We start from the raw sequence: 17,276 nt of genomic DNA, 5'->3' as shown, positions 1-17,276 counted from the left end.
CGATTTTTTGATAATTGTTGTACTTGAACGATATCAGTTAGCCGAATTACTGCTAGATAGCACATGTTGAATTCGTCAGCCGTGGAGATCTCTACGGTCAGCATGCACGTATACACCAACACATCGTGAATAATCTTAATCATCTGCTCCGCCGTGACATCAATGTACACGACCGGAATTTAAACATGACGTTTTGATGGAATTGTTATGATATCACTGGAGCGCGTTGTGCACCTTCTGAGCTGGTATTCGATCTAGAAACGACAAGTGCATGACGCAAAGCTTCACCGCATTGTCGGCGGAATAGACTATTATTTTGACAATTAACGCCACACCTAAATTACGCAATTTATTTATCATAAATTCCAAGCATCTCCAAAGTGTACCAATACCTATCGTGTGCATGAAGATTCTGTCTAGCTCTGACTGTGATATTTATAATTTCATTTTCTATGTACGCAATTCCCCCGTGGAGATCACGAGTGTAGATACGCGTTTGAATTCTAGATTCCAATTTATAGAAAACTGTGGAATTCTAGCGGAACATTTTTATGAGGCTTCCTTTCCGTAGTGTTGAACAGGTCTATACATAGAGCGTGCTGCGGCAAAAGTTGTATTCATGCCTTTTTGTCTGAGAAGTAACGCAACTTGCAAAATGGAAGAATATTCTGTTGCATCTGATGTATCAGTGGTGGATGTATATGATATCGCATCAGAGATAGGAAAGGAATGCGAAAAGCTTATAGATCTGTATGGAGTGGAATCAGTAACTAATCTTATGCCAAAGGTGATAAACGCTTTAGAATTACTTGAGAATCTTGCTACTAAAAATGAAGGTGAAAATACTATGGTGCAAGAGCTGAGTGCTAAGATCTCTCAGCTTGAGAGTGATAAGATTGGAAAAGCTGAAGATCGACAAAGATTTGAAAAGGTAGACGATATATTTAAATTTTTATATCATATCATGAAATTTGATGTAATTTGTAATTTATGTTTTAATTGATAACATAAGTTATTCATATTAAATCTATTGAATTTTTTAGGAATTGGAACAGATTGAAGAGCATTGGAGACAAGAATCTCGTGATTTAGTAGCTATGGTTACTAGATTACAGGAAGAGAATAGACGATTAGCTGGATCCTTGCAAGAGTCTCGCAGTGACAGTCAGTACAGCAGTAAACAAACAAGTACTAACACCAATTAACACTTTGTTATATACTAATCTTACTGTTTTATACTAATCCAATGATTATTGAAATGCTTTGTTACAAATTCACACAGTTTGATGAAATAATTGTTTCTATTAATTTTTAGCTATCACAGCTAGTCAGGAAGTTGATATAGCTGTTTTGCAACATTTGAGGTCCATGATAGATAAACAGAGAGATCAGATTCGTGCTAGAGACCGGGAATTATCACAAAAGACTGCAGAAATTGAAAATGTAAATTGGTACTTATATTCGTATGCAATTCAGATGTAAATGAGCTAAAAAACTTTTGTTTTATTACTTTTTAATCTTCCCTAAGTGCAGGCATTGATTTATGCAAAAATTCAATATATTCTATTTCCATCATTGTAAATGACTAATAAATATTATTAAAGCCAGCAAACATAGAGGAAAAGTAAAAAAACATTTAGATCAATTGCAAGATTAAGAGATTACAAGATTATTGCTAGTAAAAGAAGCTAAAAAGACATACATGTCTGTACTTTATACTAGTGACAGTTATATCTGTCTAAATTAGTGTTTATTACATTTCTATTCATAACGAGCAAATTTGCATAATAGACTTTAATTATCCATAATTACGTACTAAACTAAATTTGGCATATTAAATGTGTAAAGAATATTATGCATTAACATGACAAATTGGATTATAATCTGCAGATAATAAACACATGATTTCATTGTGTTGTATAGTTGACTGCACAGGTGGAGAAGCTTACCCTACTCGGACGGGAATTAAAACGCAAACAACGACAGGCGCAAATGCAGGCCCGGGGTTTAGTAGAAGAGAGGGCTGACTTTTTAGCTCAACTGCAGGATCAGAATCGTGAACTTATACAGCTTCGGGGTCGGCTTGGCATGGCTAAGAAAGAAAATGAAGATTTAAGTAAATTACAGGGCTGTCCTGATTTAACGAATAAAGCGATTTATGACTTGGATGACCCCGATAGACCCAGATTTACAACTGCTGAGCTGAAAGAAATTTTGCATGAGCGAAATGAATTGAAAGCAAGAGTTTCTGATCTTGAAGACGAATTGGAACTGTACCGACCAAAACCTGAAATGTATGTTATTAAACATTGAATATTTTACTTATATAAAAGTAGTGCAAAAATATTGTACATAACTCTACGATTTTTTATTTTTATGGTGTAATTTTATAGTATTTTCAGTATAAATGAATGCCACAGATAATTGTCTACTGTAAATTTAATCCGTGTTATTTTTCTATTATTGCAGCCTGGAGGAAGAGGCACCCGTACAAGGACCGCTCCCTTACGAACCAGATGACGCACCTTGGAAAAAATCCTCTGAATCTGGCATTCGTAAATTGTACGTTTGTTTGACACACTATCATATATATTCTTTTATATTTGTACACGTGTATCTAAGGTGTTAAATTTACAGCTTCCGAAAAATATTCTCCGAATCCAGCAGCAGTTTTCTCGGAGGTAGTAGCCCTAGACGGAGTCTTTCTAGTCTTTCAAAAATGGCCCTATCCGGTAGCAGTACCTGTGATACGTCTATATAATGCTTTCTTAAAAATGCGTTGGATAATTTTAAGTAATTAACCAAGAACGATGTTGCTTATAAGTACACTTTTTATTTATATTTAATCATGTTCTAACTGCTTGACATAGATATATAATTTTAACGTAGATATGCGACGCGTATGAGAAAGATTGTTGACGTTATTAAGACCTGGTTCATAGTAGATGTGCATGTAATGAACGAACTGAAAACATTACACTTGTATAAATCTATAACGAAGATACATGCATGTATATAATACTTGTATAGTTGTAAAAAAAAAGGACAATGTGTGTTTAGCTGCACGACTTTAGTATATTACGTAACTTCGCTTATGTTTTTGTATTCGACACCTTCAAATATCAAATTCAAGAAGGTAAAATTAATATGCAAAATCGTAATGCATGTAAAAAAAAGATAGGGATACAAATAGAAAAGAACATTTCTAATTTCTTCCAAAATTGTTATAGTGCGTGTAGTGTTAAATGTGCGTTGATAAAGTTCTAATCATATCTAATATGAAACAGGTCTCATTCTAGACACCAAAGTAATTATTGTTTATCGCTAGAACTTTGAAGATTTATTGCAGATCAATCTTTCTTATCTTTCAGTAAGATATAATTTATAATTTATTTTATTGACATTAATGCATTAAAAATCTATAATTTTGCAACTGAGAACGAAATTATGAGAGTAAATTGCAAAGATTATAATTCGTGTAGGCTTTATTTTATATATTAACTTTTTTATATATTTTTTATCTTGAATATGTTCATGCATTTATCACATGGTTGAAGCACGCAATGTTTCAACTTGTATCGCATTTTTATCTTTAAATTTTACATTGGTATATAAGCAATAACATTCTTATATATTTTTAACTTTTCTACTTTATTTACAATTTTTTTGCGAATACATATTGAATCTAATATATTTCAATCTGTGCCATTTGTTATTAATGTAAAAAATTAATGTGAGTACTTTTCTTCATGTTGCAATTGTAAATATACTCATAAAACAAGTGGATTTAGCTGTATATTTATTTCAATATGTGATAACGTATAGGAATATTGATACATATATATCTTACTCAAATATATCTATATATATATTTGATGATATATAATTAAAAAGTTGTCAACACTTATATAACAAACATTTATATCCAAGTAACTAAAAGAATAGCAAAATGGATATATCACTATCTTATATATGAAGTATCTAAATTATAAAACTAATAAGTAATCAAAAAGGTCTTCTACAATGACATATAGAAAGATGGAAATTATACAAATTTGAGAATGCTAGAGAATTATGAAGATTTTGTCGCAATTTATGATCCAATAAGAATAGCTGTTCATAAATGCAAAATAGCTGTGTTACTTGTAGTGCCTATTTCAGCATTATTTATCAACTCTTTATCAACAGATTAGCGGTTTTTTCAGAAGTAAAACAAGAAACGACTTCAAGTATGTAGAATGGATTAACGACATTATAACGAACAAAATATAATAAATGTGATTCATAGCTATGGTAAATAAAACACCACCTCTGAGATCCATTTTGTAACGCAACCCCGGGGTATTAAATTAACATTTTATAATATTCAAAATAGTTAGTTGCTAGTTCCGTTGACGAAGTTTTGTAATGTAATGAAATCATATGTACGTGCATATCAGTATTTTATCCACTTTATATCGGACAGAGTGAACTTTCAAAAGTGTTTTGTGAGTATATCTTTTAAATATAAATCGAATTGATTAATATATTTTAATCTTGTTAACAGTGAGACAAATTCCTTTATATATTAGTGTATACATTTTCTAGATTTTTATACTAGCAAAGTAGCCAAGGTAGCAACGAATTAAACTTTTTGAAGGATAAAAGCATGAACTTTGGATTAAATAAGATTATAAGGTATTTCCACAAACATATTTGTTGTTCCCATGGCTATATGAACAAGTTTTCATTGACCAATGCGATAATTTAGAGTTGTTGAATATCTTTATACACATATGCAAATAGGTTTACCATTTTCCATATACACTTAATATAGCACCATACATGATTTTAGATTGTTAGATATAAGATCAGAGATAAAAACAGCATTATGAATGTGACACAAATTACAATGTTGTCCATATTATAATTAGATTAAAAATCTAGTGGATTGTAAAAAAAATAAATAGTATCTTTCTGGAACAATATGTTACATATAATCTTATTATAAGAATAATTTGTTCGTATTAAGTCATTATTTTAATTCTAATTTTAAATATTTTAATCGTTTAATATGTAATATCATTATTAATATGGAATATAATTTGTAATAAACTTTTATTAAGTTACATTCTTACATCTTACATCTTTTCTTACATCCTTTCTTACATCTTTAGCATGAATCTGTATGTTAATATACAATCCTTTTGCACAGTCAATATACAATAATATTTACATATTCAAACATGAATAAATTATTACATAACTTGCTTAAAATATTGCGTTACTTTGATTTTCGTAAAAATTTTATTTGATGTTTATTATACTAAACTGTTTATTATACTATACTGTTTATTGGAAAGTTGTTTACTAGCGAATTGTTTATTATAATAAATTGATAATTGTTTTGATGACTTATGAAGTAAACTGAAAGGCGTTATAGTTATAAATGACACATGGATTATCAAGATTTTGTTGTTTTAATTAATTAAAACGAGATCTATGTTTCAATATAAAATTAAATACTTTCTAAATTAATCGATGTATTACTGTTGATGTATGTTTCTTTACTATGGATAATCTATGTCTAATTTTTTCTATAATCTTTTCTTTAATAAAATAGTAGATGTCCGTCAACATTGTAGCGCGCAACGCTACATTAGGCATCATCAATATTTTAACGTCTGCCTAACTAGTCCCCTCACTTTGCGTAAATTTAATTTAAAAATTATATAATTGTGCACTAATTATGCGCTCACCAAATCTATAAAGAAAAAATTTTGCGTTATTATATCCAGTGTTATATCCATTATTTATGCGTTATTATATCCAGATGATTCTGATTTTTGCGCTGCAACCCTTTGAGCCACCGTATTTATATTCAGTAAAAAACGATAAGAACAATTATGGATGTATTTATAATTATGTATGGGACAATTAATTCTCACACAGACATTACAAAAAGCAGAAGAAATTCTCGGAGCAATAATAGTCAACACAGTTGACAAACAAGAGACGCCCCTCGATTCGAGAGACGTGCTAAACGATTTGGCGAAAACAGTTAACTTAAACTTGTACAATACTTGATCAAATATATTGAGAATTTTATAAAAACATTATCTTTATCATTAAAATTTCCCTACATTATTAATTGCGTGTCAGTAGGATATCTTTGTAAAAAATTATTTCATGATATTCTCAGTCTTAAAGAAATTACATCATGCGATGTATGTGACAATATGAGAGAAAAATCGTTTTCTATTATACAAGTAAAACTGGAGGATTTGTTGCATGTTGAATCTCCAAAAGCTATTGCAAATAGTTTTATATTAAAACCGAAAAGTTGTAATAAAAAAACCAATGAACTGGACAACGCAAAATACATAGGAACGCAGATTATAAAAATTTCAGAGAAGTATGTAAACCAAAAATGTATCAAATTATTTTATTTATATCATTTCCCAAAACGCACCAACCACATTTAATTAACAAAACCTACGTTCGATTACCATCATTTTGACTTCAAGCCCCCTTTCATTTTTGGAAGAGAAGCAAAGAATTTACCGAGGTCGACCTGAAAACCAAAAAGACCCAAATGCAATAATAAAAAAGAACGTTGCTGGTGAAGCCACACAGAAACCACAATTAGCGCAACCACAACAACAAGTCGCTAAGAAAGATGCTGTTAGAAAGGTCCCACCAAATATAAACAAACCAATAAGAGGAAGAATACTGAAGAAGGCTAAAAGATTAGCCGAAACGTTTACAAATCACTAAATTCAAAAGAATAAAGAAGATTATAAGCAAATGACAACCAGCCTGGCTTTGGATCCTCATTTTGTATTATATTTCAAACCAACAAGATTGGACGCACAACTGTCGAACTATTGTTCCCCAGAATGAAGATCTTGCTGAAAACGCAATCGTTACTGGTGGAATGTCAATACGTATTATATCATTTTCTATAATTAGATCAAGAATAAATAAACAAACTTTAAAGTATCTGAAATCTTTCAAACTTTTTTTATACCTATCATCCCTAAAAGTTGTTTTTTATTTCAAACATTTAATAAATAAATAAATAAATTTATTATATATATATATATTATTATATCGAGATGATTCTAATTTTTGCACTACAACTGGAAAAATAGCGCATAAATCGGAGACTTTATCGTGTATAGTTAATTTTCCCAGTTTTGCAATTTTTTTTTAACGAGTTATATGAGAACCTCTCCTTTTGCCTCAAGAGGGAAGTCCCTTAAAGATTGCAGTGCAAAAATCAAAATTATCTGTATATAATAAAAGAACGCAAAATTTTTTCTTTATAGATTTGGTGAGTGCATAATTAATACATAATTACAATGGCGCACGTATGAGGGGAGGGGGTTAAAACCTCCCCGAAATTTAATTAATATAGACAGTATTAATAGACAGTTGTCTTTCCGATTTTGAACTGACTAGTGCTAGAACGGATTTCACAAAACGATTCGTAACACAGCCTCCTAATGTCACATTTGACGAATTTGTTACAACCGGCAATTAATTCTCACTAAATGAAAGCTAGTACAACATATATTAGACTCTGTATACTAAAGATGGTCGAAAAATCGATCGAAACATCTATTATTATTATCATTATCGATTAGAGAAGAAATTTAGCAATTGAGATCCTGCTTTGGCCTTCGATCCTCGTTTCTCCACAATAATTAAATTTACGCTGGGCCTAGATCAAATCACTTATTTATTTAATTAATATACCTAATTTTTTCATTAACTCAACAACAAAAAGTAAAAAATTTGTAGTTAAATAAAATGCGTTCAAACATTTGTATTTTTTGTCTGTTATTAACTATAGTCACAATTTTAATAATTCAAATTTCACGCCAATATCCTTGCACACAAATAATTATGATAGCTTCTCCAGCTATACTGCTGTTCAAACGTATATAATATCTACTTTAAGATATTCATATTGTGAAAGGATTTAAATAAGTTACTTAAGAAATCTAACAGTCATATATATATAGACAAATTTTCTGATTATTTAAGAAATCCAGTTAATCTGATTATTTAAGAAAAACCAAGAAAACTCGATATCAATTCATAATTATGCTACTATAACAATAAATTTTATTTTTTATTAAACAATGTAACATTTTTATATTTTTTAGTATGCAATATAAAATTATCCTGACTTTTGGTAATACTGTTTCATTTTGTGTAAATTTTAACCCCCCCCGAAAAAATATCCTGAGTGCGCCACTGCATAATTATATATTGAATTTTTTTTATTGAATTTGCACAAAGTGGAGGGGCTAGCTAGGCATACGTAATCTATTAAATATTTTCATCATCTTAGTATCTATTAAATATTTTTTAGATAAATTTTTAGAAACAATGTATGTTTAAATATATTTATGATCATTTGTAATAGAAGCAAGTTCGTAATACAATAAAAAAAAAATTGATGTTTAACATCACAAATTTATGATTATTATATATTGCAATTAAGGCAACTCTTGAAACTAAAAAAGTAAATTGTCACTTTAAAAATATACTTAATAATATAGTCTAAGAATTACCATAATATAGTGTATTAAAACACTTATAAAAAAATCATAAAATTGTTTGCCTACAACTGTATAATCGAAGATATAATTTCTAAAACACAATATATGTGTTGAATTTTTAGAGAGAATCAAGTTTTGCATAATTTAACATAATCGTCTATCGGACTAGTTCTTTATAAATCTACATTATTCAAATTAGCTGCGGATCCTGTTGGTAAATCTGGTGGAACAAACTTACCAATAGGTTGTATTGCTTGACGTTGTTCAGATAATTTACCCATCTCTTCCCTAAGCTTACCTAGAATAGCATGGTTCGGCTGATTAACAGCGGCTTTCCCTTGCAAAAGGGTAATCTCTTGTTCCAATTGTTTCTTTTCCTTAAACGATTTGACACTACGAGATCCATAAAGGCGCAGCAAGGAACCCCAAGACTGTATATGTGGATGTATGAGTTGTAGTATTGCTTGTGCTGCTCGTTGCTTACCGTCTTTTTTATTACGACAAACCTATGATTATTAATTAATTAAAATTAATTCTTATTACAATAAACAAACAAATTTATATGTAAAGAGAAAAAGAAAGAGGAAGAGAGAAGAGAGAGTTGTGGGAATCACAATTTTTAATACTTACAACAGTAGCTTCATGTTTTCCAACTCTCATTGTAAATTCATTTCGTTGATGCTTCAGTGTATTTACCGAATAATTAATATGCATGTCTCCTAAACCATAATTTCTTTGAAGACAAGTTATTAAGATAGCGTGTGGAGAAGGCTCTGTAGTTTTTGCACAGAATTCTGCAACACGCGGATCCGTGATGGATATTTCATCGAAGAACGAAAGATCCGCATCGGAATTCCCTCTGGATGCTTTTATCGTACGACTGGCATTATTCGAACTGTTATCTCCGCTGTTGTCACCGGAAATCTTATCTTTCATTTGTGGAATTAAAATTTCGAGGGTTTTTCGGGCTGCATTGGCCTTTGCTTGCTTCTTACTGCTGCCAAATCCGCTTCCATATTCCATATCGTTGATACAAACTACCGCGGAATACGGCGTCGCTGCGTTTTCTGCAAATAAATTAATTGATGACGAAAATAAGTTTAACACGATATCGATGGATATTAAACATATAACACGACAAATCTTATGCACTGTCAAAAAATAATTGTACCTAGTTCTTTAAATTTATACGTTGGCTGTTTCTTCAGCGCGTGCTGCACATATTCATGAAGAATGCAAACATAACTTTTGCCCGACGGATTCATTATCCAGTGTTTTGCAGGTCTCTGTCCATTATCATCTCCGGCGGTACTTCCGCTGCCACTTGCACCAGAACTACCAACAGGGAAAGTTATTAATTTTGTGCCGTCTGGTAGAGTTGGACGCTCAACCTGTTTACGATGCTTTTTATTTTTCGTATACTTCCGACGCGCTGACCAGGATCTGCAATGGAAGAATGGATCAATGTAAGACGAGTTTTCCGATAAAGCAATCACCTCGTCTTTGATACTTACTGAAATCTCATTACTTTAATAGCTTTGAAACGAAATAAAGACTGACAATAGTTTCTTAATTGTCCGCTATCTAACGACTGTGCTGCGCGATTCTCTTGTATAGTTTCAATTTTTGCACTAGGAAGATTACAAGCTTCAGTGTTCACTGGACGTTCCATCTCTTTCTTTCGCTCCTCTTCCTCTTCTCTTAATGCTCTTTTGTACTGCAGGCAAGGTATGGCACTTACAGGAACTTCGTGTTTTCTAACGCTTCCTGGTCCAAGGAAATACGGCTTTGCTAATGTACAAACTCTGCTTTGTTTATGAAGATATAACGGCATTCCACTATTGTGTGTCACTTGTACCCAGCCCTCAGGAAGAACATCAAAATGATTGTGCCCAATCTCTAAAAATAAAATTATTATCTTGTAATATAGTTCTACAAAGACAAATAATGATAAAGGCAATAAGAATCAGAAGCACGATAGATGAAGTACAAGAACTATAAATGGTTATTAATCAATATGTAAAGTTATTTTTATATATTGATAAATAATAATTTTTATAAACTATTATTAATTAATATATTACACTGATAATTCTGATTCTGATTGTCTTCTTTATTATTATTTAAAATAATTGTACAATTTATTGCTGAACAGATATAAAAATTTAAATTTAAATGAAATTTTATGTAATATTATTTACATACCGTCTAAAACAAGTTTCTCCTTTTCTTCATAAGGTAAGTAATCCTTTTTGTCTTTTCTCTTTCCTTTAAACTGCTCCGGTAGACCTAGTACACAACACTTCATTAAAACTAGTACTAAGTAACTTTGTAAACTATATAAAAAGGATGAAAAACCAAATAATTTTAATCTCCTTGATGCAATAAATACTTAAGCTTATTTTGAAAACACAAAGTTAATAATTCTGATTAACAATATACTAGATAACCAATATAGTTTGTATTTAATATGCTTAATGTAAAATGATATACATATATACATTTCTTTCTTTACTCTCTCATTATAACAGCTATATTCTGACAATAAAATTGTTTTACTTGCAAGATTAACAATTTTAATAAATAAATATTTTTATATATAGAATCAATATAATAAAATACATGTAATATGAAGTAAGTAGATAATGTGTTAATGCTGTATTAATATTATATTAAATATCTAGCAGTAAAAAATAAATTATGTATCTAGCAGTTATTGATAAAATAAAAGTTTTTTAAAAGTTTTATTAGATAATCATTGTGTTAATCATCCTTTGTATGAAAATTGTTTCAGATTTATAGCATTAGAATATACCTTCTTCTAGCATCGCTTCAATTTCTTCATCTGGCACATCCGAGTCCATACTCTCATCTGAATTTGAATCTCCTTCGGAATCTTCATTCTGTTCCGGATGGCGATCCAAGTCATCCAGCACGTCAAATTGTCGTAAATCATCCGAAGTGGCATTTGCACCTACATTGTATTTTGAAGTTCCCTGATATGAACCATTGTGTAAAACATTTTTTAAAGGGTCTTTATTATCGTCACATGAATTTTCTTCATCCATCATATCACTGGAATGGTTGTCGTCGGGTGTACCAGTGCGACTAGGTGATATTTTAATATCTAATTCAGATTTAATACGTATAGTCTCCCACTTTTTCTTGTCTTGTAAATTAGGATTCGCTTGCCAATCCAAAGTATTCCAATTTTGAGTATGTTTATTATTTTCTGCTTTAGTATTGCTTTCAACTTCCATAGTTGTTTCTTCCGTGTTGGTTTCCATTGCGTGTAAAGTATCTGTTAAAATACTATAAAATGTGATTGAAGAGCTCAGATGCTTAGGTGACAAAACTAGTTGGCTGTACAAATAACAATATATTAAAATTCTCTATCTAATTATTATTTATCTTGTAAACAAAACTTTTTGATTTATAAAATCTGAATATCTGAGCTCTGGTTACATTCATTTTTTTTACAGTCACCTATACATCTATATATAGATTGTAATGATACATTATATGCAAATTAATAGTATATAGTTAATAATAACAAACAATATCCAGCAAACTTAAATCCAAAGTTTATACAAAACAATCCATGGTTTAATACATACTAAGCGCGTTGTATGGCCACACCACTTCCACCAATGAGCCCAAAGTCCAATCAATTTGACACCACACAAAATGGCAATGAAAATTGGACATTTGCATTAGTGTTAGCAGTTTGGGGCCTATTACATATCCATGACAATATATCATACAAATGAGCTGTTATCTGATCAGATTTTGTAGACAGCTGAGAGAATTCCATCGCATTATTGAAACTCCAGAACTAGACAGGAACAACATTGAGAGATTGAACCTGTTACTAGCTGGAATTCTGCGATGTTAGTTAAAATTGTATACTTGATCTTCAGCATGGTAGATGTATACTTAGAAATCACGGTTTCCAGATGCATACAAATATTACTTGATAATAAACAAATATTACGTGACAATAAATAAATATTACTTGATAATAAACGATTTACAGGTATTTATAAAATTAATTTTATGGCTGCAAGTATCTACAGTTTATACATACATCACGAAGGATGAAAAGTCATACTCAAAAGCACACAGCTGCACACAACTAAGAAACTGGAGAAAGAACTCGTACAGGTTAGATTGCATAATTTATAAATTAAGCAGCGTTACCATCTTGACAGGCACAATATTCCCTACGTTTCTCATGTTAGAGTGCGTTTACATTTCACGTATTGTAAATGTGATTACATGATTATGATGTAATTGGCGCTGGGATTGGTGCTTTTTAAGTTTATTCCAACTCTTCCAACCTAACACGTTCTACAACCTAACCTAACTTCATTCTTGTAGCATGTAAAATCATCGTCATTGAGTTTATAGTTGATTAATCATCGAGTACCACGTGCAAAAACTTGTATTTTTACACAGAATATTTTATCAAATCAGTTTGATCTCTACAATTTTCAGATATGTCAGACTTATTTGACAGCAGTAGCTCTTTTTCAAACAATGATAATAATAAAGGGATTGATCCTGAATTAGCAGAGCTTTTGATGGTAGAAAAGCAAAAAGCAGAATTTAATGCACAGGTAAATTGTTAATGCATAAGTAATTTTTTAGAATAAAAGAAATAAATTTTTAGACCTTGCTAAATCGTGTTTAAATTAATAGAGCATTACTTAATTATTTAAACATTATTTTACATGATGCGTTAATAAATTTTGCTTATTATTAGCAAAATAAAATTCTTAAATTTGTTTAGATACATGAGTTTAATGACTTTTGTTGGGATAAATGTGTCGATAAACCTGGAAGTAAATTGGATGGCCGCACAGAAACCTGCATAACTAATTGTGTCAACAGGTTTATAGATGTTTCTCTGTTTATTACCAATCGTTATGCACAGTTATTGCAAAACTCTTTAGGAAAGTGAAACTTCGTATACTGTTAAAGTATACTATTTTGTTATTGAAATTACAATGAATTAAATATATCAATAATAGCATAAAACTATTGTAAGATTATCAGAAATAAGTCTTATTTGAGTCTTATTTCATATTTGTAAATTAATATTTGTGAGAATATATAATAAAATTATAAATTAAAAATAACAAGTACCATTTTTCAATAATAAATCCTACAGAAATTTATTCTTGTTTTTCTAATTCAACAACTTGGAAAAAGAAGCGTACATTCATTGTTTTTATTTCATTGTTGGGAACATCACATAAGTGATGTAATGCTTTCCATATATGATAAGTTTACAATATGTTGTGAAAATCATTTCTGTACACAAATGTGCGTATATGTGATCACTCAGAAGAGAATTTTAATTTAATTACATTTAAAAAATCAAGTTATGTACAATGCAATATATTTAATATCAGAAAGTTATAGGTTTTTGTGGAAGGCACATATTATAAAATGCATTCTTTTTCCAAAAGTCTTTTGTTTTCCATCCACACCATCCTTTACTTATTATAATAGACAAGTGGTCTGTACCTGTGTAGTGTGGATCTAAAATTAAGAATTTTCCCTCTTCAGAATGTTCATCATAACTAACTCCTAAAATTGTGTGAGCTAATACTCCTCCGCCTGCAAGATACCAAAAAAATATATAAAAAAAGGTATTTTTGTACAATATATTTAACCCTATAATTATTTGCACAATATGAAAAAAGAAATGCTTAAAACTTACCAATCATGACAGGCGTGCCATGTGTATCAAAATGATTTGCAAGTTGCGAAATTAGAGAGGACATTTCCTCTCCGCTTGATGCACGAAGTATCTTTATATCTACATTTAGGAGAGTCTGCAGCACAAAACTTACTTCAGTTGAACCAATCCATTGTTTACTGCCAATGAAGGAAGAAGGTTTATCGCCTATGTCAACTAAGCATTGCTGTATTTTGAGATGAGAAGGTATTGGTATTTCAGTATAACCTTGTAACCTATAACAGATTGCAATTTAGATTAATATGTATATGCAAAGAGAGAAAGCGTAATACTTCACTATCCATAACTATTGTCTGGCATTTTATTACCTGTACCAGGAAACGATGGTTTGGAGAGATCTATAGGCACATCCCCAACCATTATCATCAAAGTTATCTTGCATGTAGTGATGATATGAATACAAACCATTCACAATACTAAGCTTTCCTGTGATGTCTAATAAATGAAAAATGTTCAAATAAATGTATCTCAAAGTGATTTTATAATAAAAAATTTTAACGTGCAAATACATACTTTTATTTAGGAGAGCCTGATGAGGATTTATAAGTACTTCATTTGCCTGCGTGTTAAATTTTATAGCATTTCCACGTCGAAAATACGGTTTAGTCAAATTTAATGCTAAAGCGTTGTGTAAAGCCTTACGATATTCCACTGAAATTATACGACTGGTCTGTATAAAAGCAAATAGATGATACATACATTACTATGATTAAAAATTTGGAAATGTTGAGTGTGAGATACTATAAATGATGTAAGAAATGATAATGATGGAATTTATTACTAGTAATAAGTATGAAAAATCTTACTTGTGTTCTCATTCGTAGAATTGCCGGGATATGCTATTGTAAATAAATGTCCACAGCTTTGAGGTTTAAAATGCATGACTTCTGCTAACTTTGCAGATAGTTTTATATCTTCAGGCTGGCTTTCATGTTGCATTTCAATTAATTTAATATTCCGGCAAATGGATTCTACTAGAATTGCATGCAACTCAGTTGATCTGACATTTAGATTCACCAGTGACAATGCATCAATATATAAATTGCATTCTAAACTATCAAAGGATCCTATAATACATAAGTACTCATTACTTAAAAATATGTGTTAATATATAAAATATTTATAATATTTGCATAATTACTATGTTATGGCAAATCACAAGTTGTTTAAAGCACTTACTTCTGACATGTTGTAAGACAGGAGCATATTTAATAGACTCCTCAGAATTTTTTTCACCAGATATTTTCAATAACAAATTTGCATGTATAATATCCTAAAAATTAAAAAATATATAAAATATGTAAAATAATTTAGTATTTCATTTGCAATATTTTATATACAATTTAAATTAAAAACATACCACAGCTCCAGTAATAAAATTTATATTATTTAATCCAGTTGAAGATTTCTCATAGTCTTTCGATATAGGTAAAAAATCTTTCAATAGTGTCTCTTTTAAATTATCATCCGTTCTGAAGAGGTATGCATTGTTTGAAGGAAAATGTATTCCTATTTTCCCAGATGCAATCTGTAATAATGCAAAATTGTACAATGTATATAATGTATACTTTTATATAATCATTTAATAATTGAGACAAATGTTAAAAAAAATTCTTACATTTTTTCTTGATTCTTGTAATGCTTCAGATATATTCTCATCCTGGATAATCAATGGTAAAGTTGCTTGCAATCTAATGTACACAAATTGTCGAGAAAGATCATCTTCGCTAATAATACTGAGATTATTGACAGCTTCTAATTTCTGATGCACATAAAAGTACGCTTGTATATCTGATGTATTGCGTGAATATTTTAAAAGCAATGGATTATCTGTAATATCAATATCCTAAACAAACAAATGTAAACATTATTTCACTGATTAATTCTTAAATATTTGTATTATTTTATATTCTTCTCACAATAAAAAAGCAAATAAATTAAAATATTTTGTTTATATTAATTTTAATTATTATTAAAAGCAAATAAGAAATTCAACACAAGTGATATCTTTATATAATTACCTTAAAAACATCAGGATTTATTTCTTCTTTGCATTCACCAATCTGTAATATACCGCAGAAATATATATCTGCAGGTAGATTCAATTGCAATTCTGTACAATCGATTGTGCTCTCATTCTCATCACATGTATTTATACTGAATGTCAGAACTATGAGTGTATCATTGTACATAATACCATAAAGATAGCCAGTTGCTGTGGTTTCCATATTTTCTAGTCGCTGAAAGAAAATATATTGGTTAATAAAAATTAATTCTTCTTAAACATATAGAGATATAACATTATTTCAAGAAAATCAGTTTAGGGGATAAAAGAATCATAAAAAAATTACATATGAATCAACAAATAATACAAAAAAGTCGTTGAAAACAAAAAATGTTTTTATCTAATAATGTGAGTCTTATTGATATGGCAATAATTATTGTCTATACCTGCAGGATGTTTGACAGAATTTGCAACTGCGGTGCCATTGTATCACAATAAAATCAGAAGATCTTATAACAATTATAAATACTTCGTGCTGTCAACGAGAATGATCACCATATGGATATTGAAGGAAATCAGGAAATTACAATTAAATTTTCAAACACGAATCACCTAAATTGAAAGAGGTTAAATCCGTCTCCGTTGCTAAAGTTTAAAAAAAATGTATAGCTCCAACTATACTCCAAGTTGTTTTAAATTAAATGCCAGCAGTTAATATTACTTGTTAAGAAATGCACTCATTATATACAAGTTTGCATGTTTACTAATTATTCTACGAAAATCTTGCTTAATAACGTATTAGGTATATTTAACCTTAAATCATCTTGTACACAATTTGGTGGAAAACCGTTTCATGCAAACGTGCCTTTAAAGATGAGATAAAGACAATATATTTCTATTATAAAAAAGATAATGCTTAACAAAAGCATCTTAATAATAATAAAACAATACA

The 17,276-nt window shown here is 29.9% G+C and overlaps 4 protein-coding genes across 9 annotated transcripts; 2 read left to right on the top strand and 2 right to left on the bottom strand.

Moving 5' to 3' along the window:
• Positions 1-21: 21 nt before the first annotated feature.
• On the top strand, positions 22-5,116 carry Rilpl (Rab interacting lysosomal protein like). 3 transcript variants are annotated; one of them, XM_067358670.1, is made up of 7 exons: positions 27-245; positions 572-931; positions 1,044-1,188; positions 1,316-1,443; positions 1,924-2,294; positions 2,470-2,562; positions 2,638-5,116. In XM_067358670.1, the coding sequence occupies exons 2-7, from the start codon at positions 620-622 to the stop codon at positions 2,759-2,761; spliced, it is 1,173 nt and encodes a 390-aa protein (XP_067214771.1). In that variant the 5' UTR covers positions 27-245; positions 572-619; the 3' UTR covers positions 2,762-5,116. The 3 variants fall into 3 exon arrangements, with proteins under 3 accessions (XP_012233231.1, XP_067214771.1, XP_012233222.1); XM_012377808.2 differs by having other exon boundaries at positions 22-931; positions 1,044-1,164; XM_012377799.2 differs by having other exon boundaries at positions 28-931.
• On the bottom strand, positions 5,081-12,757 carry pasha (partner of drosha). Of its 4 annotated transcripts, XM_067358659.1 has the most exons (8): positions 12,640-12,724; positions 12,170-12,387; positions 11,368-11,853; positions 10,758-10,841; positions 10,067-10,451; positions 9,724-9,995; positions 9,183-9,619; positions 5,081-9,058 (listed from the first exon to the last, which is right to left on the bottom strand). In XM_067358659.1, the coding sequence occupies exons 2-8, from the start codon at positions 12,312-12,314 to the stop codon at positions 8,726-8,728; spliced, it is 2,142 nt and encodes a 713-aa protein (XP_067214760.1). In that variant the 5' UTR covers positions 12,315-12,387; positions 12,640-12,724; the 3' UTR covers positions 5,081-8,725. The 4 variants fall into 4 exon arrangements, with proteins under 4 accessions (XP_067214760.1, XP_012232677.2, XP_012232670.2 ...); XM_012377254.2 differs by lacking the exon at positions 12,170-12,387 and having other exon boundaries at positions 12,640-12,757; XM_012377247.2 differs by lacking the exon at positions 12,170-12,387 and having other exon boundaries at positions 11,368-11,864; positions 12,640-12,748.
• A 94-nt stretch (positions 12,758-12,851) lies between these two features.
• Positions 12,852-13,696, top strand: Tim8 (translocase of inner membrane 8). The gene is made up of 2 exons (XM_012377339.2): positions 12,852-13,171; positions 13,345-13,696. Exons 1-2 carry the CDS (start codon positions 13,052-13,054, stop codon positions 13,513-13,515), a joined length of 291 nt encoding a protein of 96 aa, XP_012232762.1. The 5' UTR covers positions 12,852-13,051; the 3' UTR covers positions 13,516-13,696.
• A 6-nt stretch (positions 13,697-13,702) lies between these two features.
• Positions 13,703-17,162, bottom strand: Ufsp2 (UFM1 specific peptidase 2). The gene is made up of 10 exons (XM_012377272.2): positions 16,771-17,162; positions 16,341-16,559; positions 15,938-16,165; positions 15,680-15,847; positions 15,499-15,592; positions 15,126-15,386; positions 14,833-14,970; positions 14,628-14,754; positions 14,281-14,534; positions 13,703-14,177 (listed from the first exon to the last, which is right to left on the bottom strand). The coding sequence occupies exons 1-10, from the start codon at positions 16,807-16,809 to the stop codon at positions 13,966-13,968; spliced, it is 1,740 nt and encodes a 579-aa protein (XP_012232695.2). The 5' UTR covers positions 16,810-17,162; the 3' UTR covers positions 13,703-13,965.
• Between the last annotated feature and the right edge of the window lie 114 nt (positions 17,163-17,276).

The sequence above is a fragment of the Linepithema humile genome, chromosome 7, assembly GCF_040581485.1.
Source record: "Linepithema humile isolate Giens D197 chromosome 7, Lhum_UNIL_v1.0, whole genome shotgun sequence".
Classification (NCBI taxonomy): domain Eukaryota; kingdom Metazoa; phylum Arthropoda; class Insecta; order Hymenoptera; family Formicidae; genus Linepithema; species Linepithema humile.
The sequence above is the reverse complement of the archived record's forward strand: the minus strand, read 5'-3'. Positions and strand labels throughout refer to the sequence as shown.